The sequence below is a fragment of the Protopterus annectens genome, chromosome 5.part0, assembly GCF_019279795.1.
Source record: "Protopterus annectens isolate FY-2018-M chromosome 5.part0, PAN1.0, whole genome shotgun sequence".
Lineage (NCBI taxonomy): Eukaryota > Metazoa > Chordata > Ceratodontiformes > Protopteridae > Protopterus > Protopterus annectens.
The window spans coordinates 1,746,483,189-1,746,510,513 of record NC_056735.1 but is presented as its reverse complement, the minus strand read 5'-3'; the positions used below and the strand labels follow the sequence as shown (position 1 = coordinate 1,746,510,513).

The 27,325-nt window shown below is 44.3% G+C and overlaps 1 protein-coding gene across 1 annotated transcript in view; it reads left to right on the top strand.

Moving 5' to 3' along the window:
- The window catches only part of MORC3 (MORC family CW-type zinc finger 3), a 2,525,474-nt gene that overhangs the window by 1,171,893 nt on the left and 1,326,256 nt on the right, over window positions 1-27,325 (top strand). The window contains exon 8 of the mRNA XM_044071548.1: window positions 1,311-1,418. Coding sequence (XP_043927483.1) covers window positions 1,311-1,418 — 108 coding nt within the window. The remainder of the gene's footprint in view (window positions 1-1,310; window positions 1,419-27,325) is intronic.

Sequence of the window (27,325 nt, the reverse complement as noted above, 5' to 3'; positions counted from 1 at the left end):
GGCATATCTCTTAGGAAATGGAAAGATAAAAAGGTGGTAACCCTAAGAACAGGAGGAAGTAAAGCTACCAAGTACTAGGGAAAAATAAGTGAGCATTTACTGTATGCAGGTTTAAAGAAATTGCTGTTGAGCATTTTTTTGACAGTAATACCAGAGTTTAATTGTGAGTACAGTTGCTAAAAAAAGAAAGTAGAAAGATTGGTAGCAAACTATCTGACAAGAATAATATCTAGAGATCCCACAAAGGTGATAGAAATATGTTGGAAATTTTTATGAACATTCATAAATATAATGTTAGGTTGTATTATTTGCAGGTATTTTCTTCACACACTTAGTGGTTCGGATCATAAAAAAAATAAATAAAAGGAAGGCCTGCTCTTAAAATACTTTTTGGTTTGTCTCAGAGTTCAGTAGATTTCTTATGTTCATAAATATGAAGCCTGTTGTGTCCTACCTATATTATGCAGTGCTTGTCTGTAACTTGGATTAAGTATGGTAGTAGAAATATTGCTGCATTTTTTTAAGCAGTTTCCCTTGTAATGATAGTAATGCGTATCCCCATAAACAGAGCTGTGTTGTTTTGGGGAATTAACCTTCCTTGTTTATGCCAAGAAAAAGGGTCGGAGAATAAGTATGCAAGTATGTATGCTGCCAGGGGAAGCTTGTTTTAAATATTGCATGAAACTGCTAAGGTAACGTGGGTTGTTGTTGCACTTTGTATCAGATTTAGAAGTGGTCATTGAAAGCATATGATGTGCATTTTGTTTATTTTGCTTGTTGATAATGTTCACACTTGAAAGCAAATCCCACAATTAGTACGGCTGTTTTGAATCTGATGTTTTCCATTTGTCTTCACCATGGGTTTAAGCCATTTTTATTACAGTTATACACTGCTACCTCCACACATTACTGTCTAGCATATTCTAGATAAGACTGTCAGTACTATAAAAATGCATTGGCTTATGTGTTGTGTATTACTGTAGCAGTTTTGCTGTTTATCCTTTCTTTTATAGGTTCCCCCTGTAATACACCATTTCCTGAACCTTTTTTAATTTTTTTTGTAGCATTGAACTGGCCATTGCAGATGTGATTGAATTGATTTAGCTACTTATTTGAATTTCCTGACCAAGTTAGAGCACTGATCACAAAATGAAAAAAAAAAATTCAGTCTCAGTCCCAGGAGAGAATAGTACAGTTGCATACAAACAACACAGTGCAGTATTGTAATGCACTTTCACAGAATAATTCCGCAAGACGTTGTAACCAGAAGCTGGAATACAAAACCATGTAAACATTTTTTTTTTCTTAAGGCTGACTATGGCAGCACTGGGACAGAAACTAAATGATTATTGGAATGAAATGAAAGTTAAAAGAAATCAAGAAGATCCTCAAAACTTAATACCAGTCGAAGATGTACAGTAAGTGAGATATCTAAAGAATTTAATTTTATCATCTTGTAGTGTTCTTCCCCCTGATGGTGCTTTTTATTGTACATCTTTGTTACCAGAAATAGCCTAGTCAGCAAACTGAGAATGAGAATAAAGCTGGCATTTTTGTGAGTAAAGTAGACATAAGGTGTTTAAGTACTGCTGTCTCTTAGCTCATTAAACACACGCACATGCTTTTTTTTTTCCTTAACCAAGAGTGTTCTAGCCGTATTCATTGCATACAGTTGCTAGTTTTCTACTAACTGACATTAATGTGCAACAGCTTCTGCTTAGGCTGGTTGTGCCCACGTGGTTTATTTTACTACTTTGAGGCTAATGATTTCAGTAAACACTGATTACTTTTCCATTATTCGGACTCTTTCTAATAGTTCACTGGATTTTTTTAATGTTAAGTATAAAGCACCTTTTGATGAGACAGCTTACTTGAAAGGCTTTTCCCTTTCTAGTGTTATACAGATGATATGACATTCACTTCTTACTCCACTATTCATTATTTACTTTTATACACAGTGTGTGTGGTATAGCTGTGGGAAGACACCTCTGTGTTGATCATTAGGATCACTGCTGCAGTAGCCTTAGCTATATGGGTTATGTACTGCTGTGGATACAACAGATGTCCGGAGATTCAAGACACGTTCCATGTGCCCACACCATTATAAAGATGAAACTGAGCTGATGAAAAAACACAAGTTTGGACACTTAGCCCTTCAGACCTTTCCTGCCACTGAGGAGAGCTCCTGTTATGGGCTTTCAAGGATCAACAGTTGGCTAACGCTTTCAATTTCTGGGCCGATAAGTTCTTTTTTGGGGTGGGAAGTCCGCTGTTACTTTTTGTGACAGAAATTGTAATTTTTCTGTGAATTAATTTTTTTAAAGCTAAGAAAAAGTATTGACTGTCATGTGACTTTTACTTCTAAATGGGAGCATTATTAATTTTACTTTTGTGAAAAAAAACTAATTTAAACTAATTTAAAGCTACGTTTTCTAAAGTTATTTTATTTTACTTTGGGGCCTGGAATATATAAAGTGCTTTTTTACGGGTCTATATTAGAAACCCAAAAGATGAAGACAGCGAATCTGAGTTCGACACATAAAGGTCAATGACTGCAATGAACACCGTAAACGCCGAACATGATACCGGAAGCAACAGCGCCATACAGGTAAGATACACCCATCCCAAAAAACCTAGCTAAAAACACTTTTAAATGTTTTTGCAGGGGGGCAAGCCCCCCTGGACCCCCCACACCCCCTACTTAAATATACCAACTCCGAGACCGCACTACAGTGGGGAAAAGGATTTGCTTCCTCATCCCCACGATCACCCTGCTGGCTGGGGAAATCCGTTCGGCGTTCTCCCTTTCGGCGTTTACAGTGTTCTCTCATTTCGTGCATCAGCCTTTGTGTTGATGTACACAGATTCGCTGTCTTCGTCTTTCGGGGTTCTAATATAGACCCCTTTTTTACTATGTATTTAGGAGAAAAAGTTATATTTTATTACTTATATATTTTATGGATTTCTGATGTTCATCGTGTTACCCTGCTGCAGTCATCACACTTGGGTTATCCTGTCGTCAGGCGGTCCCACAGTCGGCCTGAATTCCAAAGTCTTGGTCCGGCGTCTGTTGCTGCCGCTTCTTCCCTGACGTCAGTGCGCCAGGGGTATATGAGGCATCCGACGCCATTTTCTTTAGTCTTTCTTGTCCCGCGGTGCCCGAAGCAGAAGCAGTTCGCAAGTGCCGGTTGGCCAACACCTGAGATTTTCGAATCGAATTTCAGTCCGAAGTCTTCAAAGCTAAGTACCCCGTTGGGGAACCTTTTCTTGCCTCAGTCTGATGTCAGAAAAAGTTAACAATTGCATTTCTTGTGGGAAGCAAATACCTCATAAGGACTTTCATTCTTATTGTATACCTTGCCTAGGCCCAGACCACGACGTCACTGGTTGTCGGTTTTGCACTAGGTTCAATAAGCGAACTATAAAGCGACGCTTTGATTTCGCACGACACTACTTCGGTAGGAAATTTAATTACATTATGCCGTCAGAGCAACCGACTACCGGCTTGCATAAAAAATGCAAAGATAAAGACAGGCAGCCTAGATCCAAGCCAGACTCAGAGGCCTCGGCTGGGCTGGTCGCCGGTTCTCCAGTTTTGCACTAGGTTCAATAAGCGAACTATAAAGCGACGCTTTGATTTCGCACGACACTACTTCGGTAGGAAATTTAATTACATTATGCCGTCGGAGCAACCGACTACCGGCTTGCATAAAAAACGCAAAGATAAAGACAGGCAGCCTAGATCCAAGCCAGACTCAGAGGCCTCGGCTGGGCTGGTCGCCGGTTCTCCGGTTTTCAGTGAGGTGCCTACGCAGTCCCTGGCGACCGTAGAATTGGAACCCCAGACCATTTCGGATTCTCAAGCAGAGAGTTCTAGGCCGACCCAGCCATTTTATTTAGGCCCTACCGACAACATTGCAGAAGGTGAAGCCGGTGCTGCGGAAACGCCTTCAGTTACAGAAGGTGTCTTCAGACCGACTACTCTCACCATAAAATCTTATGCTAAGCTTAAGACTCCTCTAAAACCAAAAAAGACTGCACATCAGTCTCCAGTTCAAGGCCCCATGCCTAAGAAACAGATGCTTAAAATGGCTGAAGATTTGATTTCTTTAATCAGGGGTTCCCAACCCCCCTCCCCCAGACAAAAGGCCTAGACAAGAGGAGGATTATGCTTCCTCTGATCAAATGTCTATTTCCTCAGGCTCCTCTGAGGAACAGTATTACTCCTTTCCCTCTTATGAAGATTCTGATGCTGAAGATTCCATTCCCTCAGCTTCTCCCCCTGAAGAGACTATTCCTTTGGGGAAACCTTACATACCATGAGGGAACATTTCCACTGGGAAGGTCAGGACTACTCCGACTCAAAGAAAAGGCTCAGAGAGTTTCTTTTACTCCCCCAGCACAGACCACTTGCTATCCCTCCAGTTTTAGACATTGTGGATGATGATTACTTAGAACCTAGTCTAAGTCCCGATTCTCTGCCTCCTGCTCCAGCCAAACCAGATAGATACTATAGAGTGCCTGACTCACACAAATTCCTTTACAAAAGCCCTGTTGCTGACCCAGAGATGATCTTTCAGGGTCCCAAAGGGGCTAAGGCTTCTATGGCTAAAAATCCTGTACCCTCTGAAAGGGACTCCAGAGCACTAGATAGGTGGGGGAAGAAGGTTTACACCTCAGCTACTCTAGCTATGAGAGCACTAAATTGTCAATTTCACATGCTGAAATACCAGCAATTCCTAAAGTCTCAAATAAAACAAAAAATGAGCACGCACCCTTAACAGTCTGAATTCAAGGAAATGCAGGATCTGTTGCATGCAGCTGAACAGGTGAGCAAACACACTTTACAGGGTGGATTTGATTCCTTGGAAGCTTCTTGTAGAGCAGCTGTTACTGGGTCTGTTATACGTAGGCATGCTTGGTTAAAGGAACAAACTCTGCCTGATCATGTTAAAGCAAAGTTACTAGATGCACCCTTACAGCAGGATGTCTTATTTGGGGTTAAAGCAGAAGAGGTTTTAAAGAAAATGGAGGATAAGGCAAAATCTATGCAGACGCTCAAAGATTTCTTACAGGTACAACCCCCACGCTTCAGCAGAAAATGGCCAGCAAAAAATTAGTCCTTTCCAGCTTCTGACAGACCACAGAGGGGTGTAAATACTGACATCCAAGGGGCAGAGGACAAGCACAAATCCCTTAGTGGGGCACTGCAACACAGAAGGGAGGAGAAGACCGGTCCCAAACTACTAGAAGACAAACACAATGACTTAAACCTCAAACTGCCAAGCAAAAATCTCTTGGCAGCTCACTTGGGAGGAAAATTAGCATTTTTTATAGACAACTGGCGCATAGTCACAAAGGACAAATGGGTCCTAGACATCATCTCACAAGGATACAGATTCCATTTCCACACCTTGCCAAGGATAAATGGAATGCCAAACTTGCCACAAAATCAATGGGCAGAGGCACAAAAACAAATAACAGCTCTCATGGACATGAGCCATTCAACTGGTACCTACACAGGAGCAAGGCCAAGGATTTTGCTCAAGGCTCTTTCTAGTCCCCAGAAAGGACAATGCTTGGAGACCCATTCTGGACCTTTCACTTCTAAACACCTTCTTGCAAGTACCCAAATTCAAGATACTAACAGTACAGCAGCTTCTTCCCATGTTGGGCAAGAAAAGCTTGGCTAGTAACGTTGGACCTCAAGGAGGCATACCTGCATGCCCCTATCAGACAAAATTGCAGAAGATACCTCCGTTTCATTGCATGTTCAACCCTTTACCAATTCTCTGCACTGCCCTTTGGCTTATCTACTGCACCCAGGGTCTTCACAAAATGCCTGGCACCAGTAATTGCATACTGCAGACAAAGAGGAATTCAAATATACCCATACCTGGACGAATGCCTCATCCAAGCAGAAAGCAAGGACATTCTCTTACAACATCTGACTTTTGTAAAACACCTTCTAAATTGCCTAGGGTACACAGTAAGCGAAAAGAAATCAAAACTAGTGCCCTCACAAAATATGACTTTCCTGGGTGCCAGCTTGAATACAACGACCCAGATGGCTTATCTGACGCCAGACAAACAACTACAACTAACTCAATACTTCAAAATAATGGCAACAAAGACCCAACTCCTTGCAAGAAAAATTCTGCAGGCCTTGGGCTTCATGGCATCTTGCATACTACTAATACCATTTGCAAAACTGCATATGAGGAAATTACAATGGTACCTGAAAAGCGTATGGACTCAACACAGCCACAGCTTGGAAACAATGATACCTCTCATTCCCTGCCTTCAACAGAAGTTTCTATGGTGGTCACGGGCATGTCACCTGAACAAGGGTCAGCCTTTCATCTTACCCCCAGCCAGGCAAACTATGACAACAGATGCATTGGACTATGCCTGGGGGCACACATGTTCAAGGCATATGGACTGCAGATCAAAGGAATCTGCACATCAGTCAAAAAGAAATGCTAGCTGTACAGAATCTCTGACTGCCTTCAAGGACCTCTTACATCCAGGACAGCGTGTAAGGACAGACAACACCACAGTAATGTGGTACATAAACAAGGGGGTACACACTCCTACCCTCTATGCAGGCAAGCAATGACCTTGTGGAACACAGCACTGGCTTACCAAGTTCAATTACAAGCTCAATTCCTGCTATGAAAAAAAAAACACATTGGCAGACTACCTAAGCAGAAACATCATGGATCCCTACGAGTGGAAACTGGATCCACAAGTATTTGCAATGATAACTCAAAAATGGAGGCGCCCAGACATAGACCTGTTTGCCAACCCCCAAAACTATCAGCTATCAAAATTTTGCACAAGGACATTTCACCATCAAGCTTGGAAAGTGGACGCACACTCATTCAGTTGGAAAATTCTGACAGTATATGCCTTTCCTCCATTGCCCCTTCTCACAAAGGTGCTGCTGAAAGTCAGGATGGAGAGACCTCGAATGATACTCATTGCCCCGGACTGGCTGTGCCAGCACTGGTATCCACTGCTAAGGAACATGGCCCAGGGCCCACCATGGATTTTACCACAAATTCCTCGTCTACTCACACAGCAAGGCAGTCAGATTCTACACAGCTAGCTGAAAACGTTAAATTTGGTTGCATGGGAAATCACCTAAGCAACCAGCCAGCCCCTCTTTCACAAGCTGTTATGGATGTCATTCTGGAGGCCAGGAGGCTCAGCACCAGGAAAGCCTACTCAGACAAATGGAAAAGATTTTGCACCTGGAACCAAGCTAAAGGCCAAAATACCCTTCAGCCGGACATGCCACAGATTCTACAATATTTAACCGAGATGTTACACAAAGGACTTACTTTTTCATCTATTAAAATCCACGCCTCAGCTATTTCAGCTCACTACAGCACGGATCCTCACTTATTTTCATGTCCACTTCTAAGGCAGTATCTCAGAGGGGCAAAAAACATTAGGCCTCCCAGGAGAGCGCCAACACCAACTTGGGACCTAAATTTTGTTCTGGAAAAACTTACGCTGCCACCTTTTGAGCCAGCTTTCTCATCTGACTTAAAGTTTATATCATGGAAGACTGCCCTGCTGCTAGCAATTACTTCAGCCAGAAGAGTCTCAGAGTTACAGGCACTAATGGCAGTAGAGCCTTTCCTCATTTTTCATCAAGATAGAGTTTCTCTACGAACTAACCCCTCCTTTATGCCAAAGGTGGTATCCAGTGTGGCTCTAAATCAAACCATTCACTTACCCACCTTTTTTCCAAATCCACAGAACAAAGGAGAAAGACTCCTACATTCCTTGGACATTCACAGGCAACTACATTACTACTTGGATAAAACTAAGGCTTTCAGAAAATCTGACCAACTTTTTGCATCCTATGCTACAGCATCACAAGGAAAGGCGATCTCAAAACAGACCATTTCCAAATGGATAGGACATTGCATACGTTTTTGCTACACCCATCATGGAAAACCAGTTTCTGCTAACATAAGGCCCTACTCTACCAGGGCAACAGCTACATCTACAGCCTTCCTCAGGGGGTTGCCAACCCAGGATTTTCTGGAAGCTGCAACTTGGAGTTCAGTACACACCTTCACCAAACACTATCACTTACCACTTTACTCTAAAACTAGAGCTGGCTTCGCCACTGCAGTTTTGCAGGGCCTTCTAGCCTCCTCTAACCCTGTTTGACTCCACCTCCCATCCTTAGCTTTGGGATTGTACCCAAGTGTGATGACTGCAGCAGGGTAACACGATGAACATAGTACAGTTTTGTACCTACCATAAATGTAGATGTTCGAGTGTATACCCTGCTGCAGTCCAAGTTACCCTCCCTCCATTCCCTCTGACCTAACTAAAACATTTCAGTACCTTAAAATCTGATACAACCTTTGTGGTGTATTTGCTTATAGCTGGAGGGATGTTTTGTTTCTGCTAAGCTTTTATTATTGGTACTATCTACTGACCATCTTTTGGGGGGGCACCTGACATCTGGGGCAAGAAAAACTGAAGAAAATGGCGTTGGATGCCTCTTGTATACCCCTGGCGCACTGACGTCAGGGAAGAAGCGACAGCAACCGACGCCGGACCAAGACTTTGGAATTCAGGCCAACTGCGGGACCGCCTGACAACAGGAATAACCCAAGTGTGATGACTGCAGCAGGGTATACACTCTAACATCTACATTTATGGTAGGTACAAAACTGTACTTTGCCATGCTTCCCCGGGAATCTGGCATCTTTTGCAGCTAGCCATGAAATAACCTACCAGTTCCTTGGCTGTTCCAGCCACAAAAAGAAGAAAATTAACAAACTACGTTTGCCACCACAGCAGGCTGCCTCAGCTGCAAATAGGTGACTGCTGTGGCAATTTCTGATTTGTTAAGATCACTCATCTTTTTCCTTGGCTCACTCTGGTGTAATCCCTACACTATGAACTGGGGACAGATGTGTTCTCTGTGGCTGTTGGCATGCCCTTGGCTGACAAGAAAGAGATATCCTTGTCTGTTCTGAGAGAAGTTGCAAGGAATACCCTTCTGCTAGGCTGATTGATATGCCTATCCTTAGGGATTTTTTTTCTTTGCTGAAATGGTTCTGCTGCTTCAGAAATTTTTTTTTGTTTTAAGCAAACATTTACCTTTCTTCTCCTGATTTAATCACTTTGGTAAAGAATGATTTATTGGGCTTAGTTCAGGGTCTAGCCCAGGCTCTTCACCCTTCCAGTTTAGCTGTTTCTTCTAAAATAGAGTGAGTTTTCATTTTCTGAAGATGCTCAAGTTTCTGAACCACAAAATAATTTTGAAGGGGTCAAGTTCTTCTTTGTATCATCAGTTTTCCAATTCAGATTCAGGGGACAGAGTGGCTTCTGCTAGTTGAATGAATCAGTTGTTTTAGTAGGAACATAATGACATTCCATTGACTGAAGAACTGTTGTGATTTATTATAACTGGATTGTTTCCTGAAACTTTTCTAGTTCTTCCTGTTCTTTCAGCATTGAATGATTTTGCAATAGCCAATAATTTGCCTAACTTCCAGCCTGCTGCCCCTAAGAATGCAGATTGTATAAAATTCCACAGGCTCTTAAGTTTTTTCACTCTTCCCAGATCAGACCCAGTTGCTGCTAAACATCTGGTTATTACCAGCCCATCTCCTTCTGACAAGGATGGGAGAGCTTTTGATAGATTTTGGGGAAAAGTGTATTGCTCTGCAACACTTAATGTTATGTTGTCCTATCTCGCCTTTATTCTTGATGGTTGGGTTCGGAACCGAACATCAGTTCCGACTCGAGAGTTTTCACTGACTCGAGGATACACCTTATCCCAAGAAGCCTAGCGACTGTTCCCCAGATCTCGTTTGCTGCTTGCAGCTTCAGGATTGCATTTTCGCTGGCTCAAGCTAAGTGGATACTTTAACTTTTTGTGTGGTTTGTCAGTAGTTTTAAGTGGCAAAATAATTTCTAATTTCTTTAGATAGCTGTATCTTTGAGTGCTTCCTTGCCTTAGTTAAAGGCATTTTCGCTGTTTGTTGCTGACTTTGTGTAGCCATTGTTTTCTTAGGCCTTGTATCTAGCAGCTGCCCTTTTTTAGTGAGTCTGTTTAAGTTAGAGGATTCCTTTTCCCGTCTTTCCCTAGCTTAACATGTTTTAGTTAGAGGGCTCCCCTTTCCTTGTTCTGAATTCCAGGTTTCGCCATTTAAGTTAGAGGCATCTCCTCAGCTTAGGAGAGTACGTTGCTTAAATTAAACTATCTTCTAACACTTTTCCTTTTAATTTTCTTCTCCAAAAAAAAAAAAACCTTGGTTTTCTTTTTAGTGTAGTTGCTTTTTTGTAGTCGTGCTAATCCGTTTGGTGTGTTCTTGGATTTGTGAGACAAATTTACTATTTTTGTGACTTCATTACTGGTTGTGACGTTTTTGCCGATTGTGACTTGACAGGATGTCTAAAGAGAATAAACAGTCCGGTTTTAAGAACTGTGATTCTTGCACATACAATGTCGCTCACAGATGGACACACTAGATGTTGTTCGTGCTTCGCTGTTGCAGTCACCACACTTGGGTTATCTGTCTGCAGGTGGCCCTCAGTCGGCCCTAACACCAGAGACTTAGTATTTCTGCGTCGGTTGCTGTTGCTTCAGGACTGATGTCAGGGGTATAAAAACAGACAGCCGATGCCATTACATCAGTCTTTCCTGCCAAGGAAGCAGATGCAGTTTGCACGAGTGCCAGTCAGCCGCTACCTAAGTTTTCGTTTCCAAATTGAATCATCCTGAATTCTTCTAAAGCGAAGTACCCCGTTGGGGATCCTTTTTTCTTGCTCTGACAGATGTCAGAAAAAGTTAATAATTGTCTCGCCTGTGGAAAGCAAATACCACACCGAGATTTCCATTCTTACTGCGTCACCTGTTTAGGCCCAGACCACGACGTACCTCGCTGTCGGTTTTGTGCTTTGTTCAACACCCAAACTATTTGTCGTTGGGCCCTTATTGTCACTAAATACTTTTCGCTTTCTATCTCCGTATTCCAAAATGGCTTCAGTAAGCTATCCGTCTCCCGATCTTCCGAAAAAATGTAAGGATAAACACAAAGACAAGACCACACAGGTCCAAAACTGCTGACGACCCTTCCGTTAAGCTAGTCGCCAGTTCGCTGGTACTCAGTGAGACGGTTTTGCAGCCCCTGATGCCCGCTTCAATGGATTTGCAGGCCGCTACAGAAACCTGTTCGGAGTCCGGTATGCCGCGAGACTCTTCTTTGACTACAGAACCTGCAGATGTCTCTACCTTGGATTAGTCCAGAGCCACTGTGCAGGCACCAGCTTCCGAGGAAGTTCTTCGCATTACTGATATTAGGCACAAACAGACGACTTCTTTCGCGTCTTCAGTTCTAAAACTACCGAGTTTCAAAGACCAAGAGTACGAGCTACGCCTAAAAAAACAATGATCCAAACTCAAGCACCTGCTTCCTTGCCGCAATCTCAAAAGCTTAAAATGGCAGAAGACCTGATCATGCTATTTAGGGGACGCCAGCCTTCCCTTGCTAAGAGAAAGAGACCTGTCCCCGGCAGCTTTAACTGACCAAGAACCCAACTACTCTGAGGTTTCCGAATATGCAAACATGCCTTTATCTGCTTATGAGGATTCAGATACAGTGGAATCCCATTCCCCTCCAGAGGATTTTTCTTTTGGTGAAACCCTACATACCTTGAGAGCATTTCTAGTGGGAATGCCAGGATTATCCTCAGTCCAAAAAGAGACTCGGGAAATTTTAGATTTGCCACAGCATAGACCCTTGGCTATCCCTGCTGTTCTGAATGTTGTGGATGATGTCTTTATGGAATCCAGTCTAACTCCTTATACTTTACCCCCTGCTCCAAGGAAATCCGACCGGTACTACAGAGTCCCTGACTCTAACAAATTTCTTTTCAAAAATCCTACTGCTGAACCAGAAGTAATTTCCAAAAGACCTAAAGGCATAAATGCAACTACAACTAAGAATCCCACCTCCTCTAACAGGGATTCACGAGCTTAGGACAGATGGGGTAAAAAAGTATACACCTCTGCAACTCTCGTCATTAGGGCATTGAATTGCCAGTTCCACATGCTGAAATAAGAGCAACATATTTTGGAAATTATTGAGCAAAAATTATTTACTTTTCCTGACTGTGCAGAAAATAAAGAATTACAGGAGCTTATGCATTCTGCAAGCCAAGACAGCAAGCATACCTTGCAATGTGGGTTTGAAGCCCTAGAAGCATCTTGCAGGGCAGCAGCCACAGGTTCTGTACTTAGAAGGCATGCTTGGCTTAAGGAGCAGACCTTGCCAGGCAATGTCAAATCAAAATTACTGGACGCTCCTTTGAAGGAGGACAATTTATTTGGCACCAAAGCAGAAGAGGTTATAAAAAATATGGAAGAAAAAGCTTAAGTCTATGCAGACAGGCAAAGATTTTTTGCAAGTGCAGTCTCCAAGATTCGGTAGGCATTACCCCTTGAAACATTGGTCCTTTTCCAGCCCCCTCAAGGCCATCTCAAACTAGACCCAGGGGAAACAGACCCCCCCCCCGATTACAGTCTCAGGGTATGCAGAGATCTAAGCAATGGAGTACCTCCTCTCCTAAAACAGGGAGTGCTAAACCACCCCCTTACAGAAATAATTCACAATGATTTCTCAGCTCTACTCCTCATCTCTGCCTAAATGCTTGTGCCCCAAGGAGGAAAACTTGCCCACCATGCAAAATACTGGACCTCCATCACCAAAGACTGATGGGTCCTCAACATTGTATCCCATAGGTACAAATTTTACTTCCACACACTGCCAATCCCAAAAGGGTTCCCGGACCTTACTACAAACCAGTGGGCAGAGGCACAAAACCAAATTCAATCCCTGCTCTCCGTAAGGGCAATTCAGCCTGTTCCTGCAGAACAGATTGGTCAAGGGTTTTATTCCAGACTTTTCCTGGTACCCAGAAAAGAGGGTACTTGGCGCCCAATCCTAGATCTTTCCATTCTAAACACCTTAGTGGTGGTACCAAAATTCAAAGTGCTCACCCTTCAGCAGCAGCTTCTTATGCTGTCCAAAGATGCCTGGTTAGCCACCCTAAACCTAAAAGAAGCCCATCTGCACATATCCCTATCAGGGACTCATGCAGGAAATGTTTAAGTTTTAGGACAGGATCTATGCACAATCAGTTCTCTGCACTTCCCTTTGGCTTATCCACTGCTCCCAGAATTTACACAAAATGCCTGGCTCCAACCATTGCCTACTGCAGACAGCCAAAGATTCAAATATAACCTTACTTGGACGGTTGCCTAATTCAGGCAGACAGGAAAAGCTTTTGCAGCACCTGACATTTGTAAAGAACCTTCTAACCTCCCAGGGGTATGTTATCAATGAAAAGAAATAAAAAACTAGTCCCCAATCAAAATATTGTATTATTGGGAGCAAGCTTGGACACTGCATCCCAGATGGCATTCCTTACTCCAGGAAAACAAGCCTACCTAACAGGCTACTTCGCTCAAATGGTCACCATAATCCAGCTGTCCGCAAGGAAAGTCTGGCAGGCTCTAGGGTTTATGGCCTTTTGCATTCTACTAATCCATATGCCAGACTGCATAGGAGAAAACTTCAATGGTACTTAAGTCTTTGGTGCAGCCATTTTCAGGACCTAGAAACCACCATTCCTTGTCTAAAGACAGAGTCTCTTTGGTGGGCAGCAGCAGCATGCAAACAAAACAAGGGGCTTCCCTTTACACAACCCCATGCCGCCCAGACCCTAACCACAGACTCATCAGACTATGCTTGGGTGGTACATCTAGACAGCAATGGCATTCAAGGCCACCGGAGCCGAAGTCAAATTCATCTGCACATCAACCAAAAAGTGATGCTAGCTTTTCAGCACTCTGACAGCTTTCAGATCCCTACTCTCACCAGGACCCTTGCTAATAAAAACTGACACCACAGTGATGTGGTGCATCAACAAGCAGGGGGGAACCCACTCTTACCCACTCTTCAGGCTAGCCATGACCCTCTGGAACACGGCACTAGCCATGCATATTCATCTCCAAGCTCAATTCCTGCCAGGCAAACAAAACTCTGGCAGATGACTTAAACAGAAATCTCCTAAACCCACACAAGAGGCAATTAGACCCCAACACTTTCAGCCTTCTAACCCAGAAATGGGGAACCCCAAAGGTGGACCTTTTTGCCTCTTCCTCCTCCAATCACCAGCTCAGCAAATTCTCCACCAGGACACCTCACAGCAGGGCCTGGAAAGTGGATGCGTTATCCTTCCAGTTGGGTAAACCTCTCAATCTATGCATTTCTCCCTCTGCCTCTTCTTACAAGAGTATTACTCAAGATAGACAGACCAAGGGCAATCCTGATTGCCCCAGACTGACCACGCCAGCACTGGTACCCACTACTGTGCAGTCAGTCACCGGTGCCACCATGGCACCTACCTTAGAGCCCAACCCTCCTCACTCAACAGGAGGGACATATTTTGCATCCGCAACTGCAAACCCTGAACCTTGCAGTCTGGTTTATTCCTTGAAATATCCCCTAGTGGCCAGCCTAAGCAAACAGGTGCTGAATGTCATTCTTGAGTCCTATGCCAAGTGGAAAATGTATTGTTCCTGGATTCAGTCTAAAGGAGCAGACGCAGCACTGCCCTCTTAACCACTAATCCTGGATTTACCTTGCAGATCTACTCCACAGAGGCCTGTCTTTCTCTTCCATTAAAATCCATGCCTCTGCCATCTCTGCTCATTACAACACTGAGCCACCTCTCTTCTCTCACCCTCTCATCAAACAGTTCCTGAGTGGGGCCAACAACTTGAGGCCACCATCCCTGCTTGGGACCTTAACTTTGTACTGGAAAAGCTCACGCTACCCCCCTTTGAGCTTGCAGTGTCAGCAGAGTTAAAATTCCTCTCTTGGAAAACAGCCTTGCTTCTAGCCATCACTTCAGCTAGAAGAGTGTCTGAGCTACAAGTTCTTATGGCTGTGGAACCCTTCATTATTTTTCATGCTGACAGGGTCTCCCTCAGGACTAACCCTACTTTTATGCCTAAAGTGGTGTCCAGTGTGGCTCTCAACCAATCTATCCATTTGCCAATCTTCTTCCCTAATCCACAAAATAAAGGGGAAAGGATCCTGCACTCTAGGCGTGCACAGGCAGCTCAGATTCTACCTTGATAAGACTAAGCCCTTCAGGAAATCTGACCAGTTACTAGTCAGCTTTGCACCAGAGGCAGAGGGCAAGGCCATATCAAAACAAACAGTCTCCAAATGGATAGCGCACTGTATCCATTTTTGTTACAAACACCAAGGGAAACCAACCCCTCTGGGGGTCAGAACGCATTTCACTAGGGCAACTTCAACCTCTACAGCATTCCTCAGGGGAGTCTCTACCAGGGGCATTCTGGATGCTGCTACCTGGAGTTCTGTTCACACTTTCACCAAGCATTACCACCTGCCTATCTTTTCTAAATCCATGGTGGATTTTGCAACAGCAGTCCTGCAGGGCGTACTAGCCAGCCCCAACTCTTCTTGACTGCCTCAACCCATTCTTCAGCTTTGGGAATCAACCCAAGTGTGAGGACTCCTACAGTGAAACACAAAGAACACAGTACAGTTGTGTATACTTACCATAAATGTAGATGTTCGAGTGTATTCACTGTTGCAGTCCTGGTTTCCCACCCTATAGCCGCCTTGACACTCTCTCTCTCTCACCTTCTCTATCTCTATTACTCACCCCTTACAGGGCTATTGGTATGTACCTTTTACTGGTGGTGTTTTTTCCAGCATAACTTGGCTCCCTATTTGGGGGGCTCCTGACATTTGGGGCAAGAAAATCTGATGTAATAGCATCAGCTGCCTGTTTTTATACCCCTGACGTCAGTCCTGAAGTGACAGCAACTAACACAGAAATATTAAGTTTTTGGTATTCGGGTCGACTGAGGGGTACCTTCAGGCAGATAACCCAAGTGTGATGACTGCAACAGTGAATACACTTGAACATCTACATTTATGGTAAGTGTACACAACTGTAGTTTGTGTATTGCTTGGGCGCCGTCCACCTGCAGGATTCCTTTTCTATTTGCCATGGTTTTAGTTCGAGTCCTTCAGGAACAGAAAAACAAGTTAACACTCAGAAGTTTGTTAAAAGGGCCTTTTGAATCTGGGGATGATCTTCGTGTTTAACTGTTGCAGTCATCACATTTGGGTTATCCCTGCCAGGGTAGCCCTCGGCCGCCTTGAATACCAGAGGCTTAGTATTCCTGCATCGGTTGCTGTCACTTGATGTCAGGTCATCAGTGGTATAAAGTAAGGCAGCCAACACCATTACATCAGTCTTTCTTGCTGTGAAGCCCGAAGCAGAAGCAGTTCGCACGAGTGCCTATCTGCCACTATCTGAGTTTTGTCTTCCGAATTGAAGCAGAAGTCTTCTAAAGCTAAGTACCCCATTGGGAATAAATTTTTTTGCACTAACCGATGTCAGAAAAAGTTAACATTTGTCTCACCTGTGGAAAGCAAATACCACACCGAGACTTACTTTCTTACTGCATCACTTGCTTAGGCACAGACCACGACGTCTCCCGCTGTCGCTTCTGTGCTTTGTTCAACGTCAGAACTATATGTCATTGGGCCCTTATTGTAGCTAGATATTTTCCCTTACAGTCCTCGAATTCCGATATGGCTTCAGTAAGCCATCCAACAGCAGATCTTCCAAAAAAAGTAAAGCTAAAGACAGAGACGGACAGCAATAGGTCCAAACATTCCGCCGATACTGCCGTTAAGCTAGTCGTCAGATGTTCTTCGTGTTTCACTGTTGCAGTCATTACATTTGGGTTTTCTGCTTGCAGGTAACCCTCAGTCGGCCTTATTAACAAAGTGTTGGGTCCTGCTTCGGTTGCTGTCCCTTCTTGCATGACATCAGGTCATTAAGGGTATAAAACATGCAACCGATGCCATTACATCAGTCTTTCTTGCTGTGCGGTGCCGGAAGCAGAAGCAGTTCGCAAGTGCCGGTCAGCAGACTCCTGAAATTTTTCGTTTTCGAGTTTCAGAACCGAAGTCTTCAACTTAAAGCTAAGTACCCCATTTGGGAAACTTTTTCTTGCTCCCTACCAATGTCAGTAAAAATTAATTATATTATTTGTGGAAAGCAAATACCTCATAAAGATTTTCATTCGTACTGTATTCCTTGCCTAGGCCCTGACCACGACGTACCTTGCTGTCGTTTTTTTGCTTCATTTAATCAGAGCACTGTCCGTCGTCTGTATATTTTCGCCTCTAAATATTTTGGTTCTTGGTTTAATTATCCAGAAATGTCATCGGTTAGCCATCCGACTACTGAGATTCTGAAAAAACACAACGATAAAGACAGAGACAGGCCACCGAGGTCCAAAACTGCAGATGGTGCTTCTGCTAAGCCAGTCGCCAGTTCGCCGGTACTCAGTGAGGCCCTTTTGCAGCCCCTGATGCCCGCTACTTCTGAGTCGCAGGCCTCTACTGAGACCCATTCGGAGTCTGGTATGCCACGAGATGCTTCAACTATGGAACCCACGGATGTCTCTACCTTGGATGGGTCCGGAGCCGCTGTGCAGGCACCGGCTTCTGAGGGTGTATTCAGGCCTACGGACTTGCATATTAAACCAACACCATTTTCTTCAAGGCCAAAATCCCGATCCATGCCTAAAAAATTGACGCCCAGACCACATGGTCAGGCCTCTGCCTAAAAAACAAGTAAGAATGGCTGAAGACCTTATTACTTTAATCAGGGGAAGCAACCCTTCCCCCTCTGAGACCTAGGACTGAGTTTGCTTATGATTCTTCTGATAAAGGACTCTGACATTTCTGTTTCCTCTGATTACCAGGATTTACCCTTATCTACTTATGAGGATTCTGATGCAGAGGACTCTATTCCCTCTGCTTCCCTTCCAGAGGATTTCTCTTTTGGTGAAACCTTGTATACTCTTGGGGAGCATTTTTTGCTGGGAAAGCCAGGATTACTCTGACTCTAAGAAGAGGCTTAGGGATTTCTTACTCCTGCCCCAACACAGGCCTTTAGCTATCTCCCCTGTACTGGACATTGTTGATGATGCCTTTTTGGAATCTAGCTTGGCCCCTGACTCTACCTCCTGCTCCCAGAAAACCTGATAGATACTACAGGGTTCCTGACTGTCACAAGTTACTCTAAAAATCCTACTGTGGATCCCGAAATCATTTCACAGGGACACAAGGGTATTAAGGCTACTACTGTCAAAAATACTACACCCTCTGATGGAGATTTCAGGGTGCTGGATAGATGGGGTAAGAAGGTATACACTTATGCAACCTTGGCCATTAGGGCCTTAAACTGCCAGTTTCATATGTTAAAGTATCAGCAACATATTATTGGATTGCTTAAAGAAAAAATGATGTTGATTCCTGACTGTGCTGAAAATAAAGATTTACAGGATTTAATGCATTCTGCTGAACAAGTTGGAAAACATACTTTCCAATGTGGTTTTGATTCACTAGAGGCATCTTGCAGGGCTGCTCTCACTGGGTCTGTACTTAGAAGGCATGCTTGGCTTAAGGAGCAATCTTTGCCAGATCATGTTAAAGCTAAATTGCTGGATGCTCCCTTAAACCAAGACTGCTTGTTTGGCAACAAAGCAGAAGTAGTACTTTAAAAGATGGAGGAAAAAGCTAAATTTGTGCAAACATTTAAAGATTTCCTGCAAGTACAGTCTCCCAGATTTAGTAGGCATTGGCCCTCTAAAAATTGGTCCTTTCCTGCCTCTTCCAGGCCTTCTCAGTCCAAACCTAGAACCAGCAGAACTCCCAGGCTTCAGTCCCAAGGTTCTTACAGGACTAAGCAGTGGGGGGCTCCCACTTCCAAAGCAGGGAGTGGTAAGACTCCCCCCCCTATATTAAACTGTCTCAGTGACTTAACTTTAAATCTTCCAAGCCCTGCACAACTAACTGTTCCTTTAGGGGGGAAAGATTGCCCGGTAGGCAAAAAATGGGAACTCATTACCCAGGACAAATGGGTTTTAAGTATAGTTTCCCAGGGAACAGTTTCCACTTTCACTCCTTACCAACCCCAAATGGTTGGCCAGGTCTACCCCCCAAATCAGTGGGCAAAGACTCAAAAGCATATTCTCTCTCTCTCTCTCTCTCTTAAGCATCAGGGCTATTCAACCTGCTCCAGAAGAGGAAAGGGGACAAGGTTTCTACTCAAGACTTTTCCTGGTGCCCAGAAAAGATAACTTCTGCCGTCCTATCCTAGACCTCTCTATCCTAAACACATTTTTGGTGATTCCCAAAGTTCAAGATGCTAACTCTTAACCAGTTGCTTTCTATGCTAGGCAAGGATGCCTGGTTGGCAACACTGGATTTCAAGGAAGCCTACCTGCACATCCCAATAAGGGAATCTTGCAGAAGATACCTACGCTTCAAAGCAGGCTACATGCACTATCAGATGTTCTTCGTGTTTCACTGTTGCAGTCATTACATTTGGGTAATCTGCTGGCAGGTTGCCCTCAGTCGGCCTGAATAACAAAGTCTTAGGTTCTGCGTCGGTTGCTGTCTCCTCTTCCATGATATCAGGTCGTCAGGGGTATAAAACATGCAGCCGACACCATTTCTTGCCACGTGGTGCCCGAAGCAGAAGCAGTTCGCAATTCCCGGTCAGCCGACTCCTGAAATTTTCGCATTCGAGTTTCAGAACCAAAGTCTTCAATTAAAGCGAAGTACCCCGTTGGGGAAACTTTTTCTTGCTCCTTACCGATGTCAGTAAAAGTTAATAATTGCATTATTTGTGGGAAGCAAATACCTCATAAGGATTTTCATTTGTACTATATTCCTTGCCTAGGCCCAGATCATAACGTGCCTTGCTGTCGGTTTTGTGCTAGATTTAACCAACGCACTATTAAGCGTCTGTATATTTTTGCTTCAAAATATTTTGGATCCAGATTTAATTACCCTGAAATGTCATTGGATAGCAATCTGACTATCGAAGTTCACAAAAAACGCAAAGAAAGACAGAGACAGACCGTTGAGGTCCAAAACCGAAGAAGCTTCTCCTAAGCCAGTCGCCGGTACTCAGGCGCTTTCGCAGCCCCTGATACCTGCTACTTTTGAGTCACAGGCCTCTACTGAGACTCATGCGGAGTCCGGTATGCCGTGAGATTCTCTGAGTATTGAACCAGTGGATGTCTCTCCCTTGGATGGATCTGGAGCCGCTGAGCAGGCATTGGTGTCTGAGGGTATTTTCAGGCCTCAACATTTTTATATAAAACAGATGCCAGCTTCAAAAACAAAATCAAAAACAACTTATTAGACTAAAAAATGATGCATAAGCCATGTGCTCTGGCCCCTATGACTAAAAAACAGATGATCAAAATGGCTGAGGACTTAATTACTTTGATCAAGGGTTCCCAACCCCCCCCCCCCCTTGCTAAGAAGCCTAGGCAAGACACTGATTATGAATCTTCAGATCAGGTTTCTATTTCTTCTGATCAGGAATTTTCTATACCACTCTGAGGATTCAGATGCAGACGAATCCATCCCATCTGCATCTCCTCCTGAGGATTATTCTTTTGGAGAAACCTTGCATACTTTAAGGGAACGTTTTCATTGGGAGAGTCAGGATTTCTCTGAATCAAAAAAGAGGCTTAGGGGTTTCCTTCTTTCTCAGCATAGGCCTTTGGCTATAACTCTTGTATTTAAACATTGTTGCTGATTTGTTTTTAGAATCAAGCATGGCTCTTGATTCCCTACCTCCGGCTCCTAGTAAGCCAGGCAGATATTTCAGGGTTCCTGACTCCCACAAATTTCTATTCAAAAATCCTGCTGCTGATCCTGAAACTGTCTCACAGGGTCCCAAAGATGGTAAAGGCCTCTACAGCCAAAAATCCTACCCCATCTGATAGAGATTCCAGGGTGCTGGATAGATGGGGAAAGAAGGTTTATACGTCTGTAACCCTTGGCAATTAGGGCCTTAAACTGCCAGTGTCATATGCTTAAATATCAACAGCATGTTATGAGCCTATTGAAACAGAAAATTATGTTGATTTCTGATTGTGTGGAAAATAAAGAATTACAGGAATTATTGCATGCAGCAGAACAGGTTGGAAAGCATACTTTGCATTATGGGTTTGATTCCTTGGAGGCCTCTTGCAGGGCCGCAGATGTTCATCGTGCATACAGCTGCAGTAATCACATATGGGTTCTCTGCCGTCAGGCGGGTCCTCGGTCGGCCGAATTCCAAAGTCTTGGTCCGGCGTCTGTTGTTGTCGCATTCTTTCCTGACGTCAGTGCGACAGGGGTATACAAGACACAGCCAACGCCATATTCTTCAGTCTTTTTTGCCGTGCGGTGCCCGAAGCAGAAGCAGTTCGCAAGTGCCGGTCGGCCAGCTCCTGAATTTACAAAAATCGGAAAACCGAAGTCTTCATTAAAGCTAAGTACCCCGTTGGGGAAACTTTTCTTGCCTCAGACCGATGTCAGACAAAGTTAACAATTGTATTTCTTGTGGGAAGCAAATACCGCATAAGGATTTCCATTCCCTCTGCATACCTTGTTTAGGCCCAGACCACGACGTCTCGGGCTGTCACCTTTGCGCTACTTTTAATAAACGCACTATTAAGCGTCGGGAGGAGTTCGCCCAACATTATTTTGGTAAAGCCTTTGATTATAAAATGTCATCTGAGACTCCGACTACCGTTTTGTCCAAAAAACGCAAGGACAAGGACCGACAAGCGAGGTCCACGGCCTCCACCGACACCACGCCAAAACCGGCTACACGTGGTCCGGTCCTCAGCAAGACGCCTATGCAGTCCCTGACTACCGACGACACTTCCTTGGCGGTGTCTTCTGAAACCGAGACCGCAGGTACCTCGGCTTTTACTCAGACTACAACCACCGAAGCCTCTGTGAGTGTTGAGCCTCCTAATGTGGACAGGTCCACTTCCACCCAAGGTGTCTTTAGACCCTCATCTTCCTTTTCCATTAAAACCTTTACTAAGTCCAAATCAGCCATGCATCCCAAGAGGCCTGTTGCACAGGGCCCATCTCCAGGCCCCATGCCTAAAAAGCAGATGCTCAAAATGGCTGAGGATTTAATTACTCTAATCAGGGGTTCCCAACCCCCTCCAGACAAGAGACCCAGGGTGGAGGAAGATTCTCCCTCTTCTGAACACGGTTCCATTTTCTCAGAACATTGTGATGTAGAGGAACATTCATACTCCCCTTATGAAGATTCTGATGCAGAACAGTCCATTCCTTCTGTATCCCCCCCCCCCCCGAGGATTTCTCTTTTGGGGAAACCTTGCACACTTTGAGGGAACACTTCCATTGGGAAGGCCAAGATTTTTCTGATTCCAAGAAAAGGCTTAGGGAATTTCTTTTGTTACCTCAACACAGACCTCTGGCTAGTCCTCCTGTCTTGGACATACTGGATGATGTCTACTCGGAGGCTTGTCTTAATCCGGATTCCCTGCTTCCTGCCCCTGTCAAACCTGATAGGTACTACAGAGTTCCTAACTCTCACCAATTCCTTTTCAAAGGCCATAATGCTGACCCTGAAACCATTTCACAAGGCCCCAAGGGGATGAAGGCCTCTACTGCCAAGAATCCGCTACCTTCCGAAAGAGAATCTAGATCCTTAGATAGGTGGGGAAAAAATGTATACACCTCGGCCACCCTAGCCATGAGGGCCTTAAATTGTCAGTTCCATATGCTTAAATATCAGCAGTTTCTGTTATCACAATTAAGAAATAAAATGTCTCAGACTGAACAACCAGATTTGAAGGAATTGCAGGATATGATGCATAGTGCAGAACAAGTGGGTAAACACACCTTACAATGTGGCTATGATGCTTTAGAGGCCTCAATTAGAGCTGCTGTTACAGGATCAGTCATTCGTAGACATGCCTGGCTTAGGGAACAAAGCTTGCCTGATCATGTGAAAGCTAAACTGCTAGATGCTCCTTTACAAAAGGATGTACTATTTGGTACTAATGCTGAGGAGATACTACGGAAAATGGAAGAAAAAGCTAAATCTATGCAAACTGTCAAGGCTTTTCTACAGGTACAACCACCTCGTTTTAGCAGAAATTGGCTTTCTAAAAACTGGTCCTTTCCAGCCACTGACAAGCCCCAAAGAGGTAGATACAGGCGAACAAGGGGCAGAGGACAATCTCAGGGATCATATGGAGGCAGACATTGGCAATCTCCAGCACCAAGAGGTGGCGAAGACAATGCACAACAATACAGAAAACAAACCCAATGACTTCCCCCCTTTCCTTGCCAAGCAAGTCTCAGCTGGCAGCACCCTTGGGAGGAAAGCTTGCATTATTTACAAGAAATTGGCATATTGTCACAACAGACAAATGGATCCTGGACGTTATAAGCAGAGGCTACAGATTTCATTTTCACACCCTTCCAAAAATGAGAGGCATGCCAAGCCTGCCACACAATAAAAGGGCAGAGGAACAACTACAAATTTCAAAGCTCATAGACATGAAAGCTATTCAAGAGGTACCTGCTCACGAACAAGGTCAAGGTTTTTATTCCAGTCTATTTCTGGTACCAAGGAAAGGAACCGACTGGAGACCCATTTGGACTTATCCATCCTAAACATATTTTTACTCGTACCAAAATTCAAGATGCGCACATTACAGCAGCTTCTTCCCATGCTGGGAAAGGAGTTTTGGCTGGTAACATTGGACCTCAAGGAGGCATGCCCGCATGTCCCAATCAGACAAAGCTGCAGAAGATACCTCAGATTTCTTGCAGATTCAATCCACTATCAATTCTCTGCATTGCCCTTTGGCTTATCTACTGCGCCCAGAGTATTCACAAAATGCCTGGCATCAGTAATTGCCTACTGCAGACTTCAAGGGATACATATTTACCCTTATTTGGACGACTGCCTGATCCAAGCGGATAGAACGCACACACTTCTGGAACATCTGGCTTATGCAACACGGCTACTGAATTTTCTGGGATACACAATCAACAAAGAGAAATCCAGGCTAACACCATCTTAGAAAATAACTTTCCTGGGTGCCAACTTGGACACAAACACCCAGATGGCCTATCTTACGCCAGAAAAACTGGGGTAACTAACTCAGTACTTCAAGATGCTAGCAAATTGTACCAGGCTTACTGCAAGGTAAATCCTGCAGGCTCTGGGATTCATGGCATCTTGCATTCTTTTAATCCCATGTGCAAAGTTGCATATGAGGAAACTTCAATGGTACCTAAAAAAACTATGGTCTCAACACAGCCACAGTTTGGAAACAATAATACCAATAATTCCATGTTTGCAAAAGGAATTTCTATGGTGGGCCCAAGCATGTCAAGCAAACACAGGTCTCCCATTCTGCAAGCCTCAAGCAAATCAAGTCATCACAACAGATGCTTCAGACTACGCCTTGGGGCGCACATGACTGGCAGGTGCATTCAGGGCAAATGGTCCCAAAAGGAAAAGCACCTTCACATCAATCAAAAAGAAATGCTAGCAGTGATAAATGCAATAACAGCATTCAAGGACCTCCTACATCCAGGGCAATTATTGATAAGAACAGACAGCACCACAGTAATGTGGTACATAAACAGACAAGGAGGAACACATTCATACCCCCTGTGCAGACTAGCCATGACACTTTGGAACTTGGCTCTGGAATGGCACATCGAGCTTCAAGCACAGTACTTGCCAGGTCTGGAAAACACGCTGGCAGACAATCTAAGCAGAAATATGACAGATCCACACGAATGGAAGTTGCATCCTCAAGTGTTTACAAGGATAATCCAAGCGTGGGGGACGCCAGACATAGATCTCTTCGCCTCACACAGGAATCATCAATTGGAAAAGTTTTGTTCAAGGACCTTTCATCCAAAGGCCTGGAGAGTGGACGCCCTTTCATTCAGTTGGACAGCATGGACAGTTTACGCTTTCCCACCTCTGCCTCTCCTGTCCAAGGTGCTCTTGAAAGCAAGAGCAGACAGACCGAAGATGATACTGATTGCTCCAGACTGGCCAAGACAGCACTGGTACCCACTTCTGAGGAGCCTAACACATACTCCTCCATGGCCCCTACCTCTAATGCCTCTTCTGCTGACTCAGCACAGCTACAAAACTCTTCACAGTCATCTGAAAACCCTCAATCTCGCTGCATGGAAAATTCCTTAGCACCACAACAGACTCTTCTCTCCAAAGAGGTACAGGATGTCATTTTGGAGGCCAGAAGGCCATCATCTAGAAAGGCTTACTCCGCAAAGTGTAAACGGTTTTGCTCTTGGAATGAGAAAAAAGGCCAGGACCCTAGAAAACTGAATTTGCCTCAGGTGTTACAGTATCTAGCTGAGCTGCTGAACAGTGGGCGTTCATTTTCCTCCATAAAAATCCATGCCTCAGCCATTTCTGCAGAATTCAACACGGATCCACCGTTGTTCTCTCATCCACTCTTAAGACAGTTTCTCAGAGGGGCTAAGAATATAAGACCACCAAGGAAACAACCAGTGCCAGCCTGGGATCTTAATTACATTCTAGAAAAATTAACATTGCCTCCTTTTGAACCAGCTGCCTCAACAGATTTGCAATATTTGTCCTGGAAAACAGCTTTCCTTCTGGCCATAACCTCAGCTTGTAGGGTTTCAGAACTACAAGCCCTTTCTCATCTTCCATCAGGACAGGGTTACCCTTCGAACCAACCCGTCATTTATGCCTAAAGTGGTATCCAGGGTAGCTTTAAATCAAGCCATACACTTACCTACATTTTACCCAATCCTCAAAACAAAGGGGAAAGGCTGCTACATTCCTTAGACATCCATAGGCAGCTACGTTATTTGGACAGAACAAAACCTTTCAGGAAATCAGAACAACTTTTTGTGTCCTATGCTGTAGGAGCTCAAGGGAAGCCTATTGCCAAACAGACAATTTCAAAATGGATAGGCCACTGCATTCGTTTTTGTTACTCCTATCATGGAAAATCTGTCCCTACAGGCATCAGATCCCACTCCACCAGGGCCACAGCCACCTCTGCAGCCTTCCTTAGAGGAGTTCCTACCAAAGATATTTTAGAGGCTGCCACTTGGAGTTTGGTGCATACCTTCACAAAACTCTACCACCTGCCTTTATATTCCAAATCTAGAGCAGGCTTTGCCACTGCTGTGTTGCAGGGCATTCTGGCTCATCCCAGTTCCACCTAGTGCCTACCACCCTGTGCATAGCTTTGGGATTCTACCCATATGTGATTACTGCAGCTGTATGCACGATGAACATAGTACAGTTTTGTACCTACCATAAATGTAGATGTTCGAGTGCTAATACAGCTGCAGTACAGGTTTCCCTCCCTCCTTCCCCTCTTGTAAAGAACTAGTGGCTAACACCTCCTCTTGCATCCTAATTTGGGTTATCCTCCTATGGTGTATTTGCTTGCAACTACTATATATTTATAAATATATAAATTATGTATTGCCTTCCTTCTGGGGGCACCTGACATCTGGGGCAAGAAAGACTGAAGAATATGGCGTCGGCTGTGTCTTATATACCCCTGTCGCACTGACGTCAGGAAAGAATGCGACAACAACCGACGCGGGACCAAGACTTTCGAATTCGGCCGACCGAGGACCCGCCTGACGGCAGAGAACCCATATGTGATTACTGCAGCTGTATTAGCACTCGAACATCTACATTTATGGTAGGTACAAAACTGTACTTTACTGGATCTGTGATTAGAAGGCATGCCTGGCTCAAGGAACAAAATCTGCGTGATCATGTTAAAGATAAATTGTTGGATGCCCTTTTACAGCATGATACTCTGGTAATAAGGCAGAAGAGGTTTTAAAGAAAATGGAAGACAAAGCTAAATCTATGCAAACTGTAAAACATTTCTTACAAGCGCAGCCTCCCAGATTCAGTAGGCACTGGCCTACTAAAAATTGGTCCTTTCCTGTGTCCAGCAGAGCCTCTCAAGGTGCAAGTCCAGGTGCTCAAAAGGCTCTAGATACCAGTCACAGGGTTCTTACAGGTCAAAGCAATGGGGTGGCTCCACCTCCAAATCTGGAGGAAACTAAGCACAGCCCTACAGTAGGCAGTCTCAGTGACTTCCCTCTACCATCACCAAGCACTTATCTTTTGGCAGCCCCTTTGGGAGGAAAATTAGCACTTCATGCTCGAACTTGGCAGTTAATTACCCAGGACAAGTGGGTATTAAACATACTATCCCAGGGGTACAGATTCCATTTCCATACTTTGCCAATTCCAAATGGTTGGCCAGATCTGCCACAAAATCAGTGGGCAGAGGCTCAGAAACAAGTTTCGTCCCTCATGG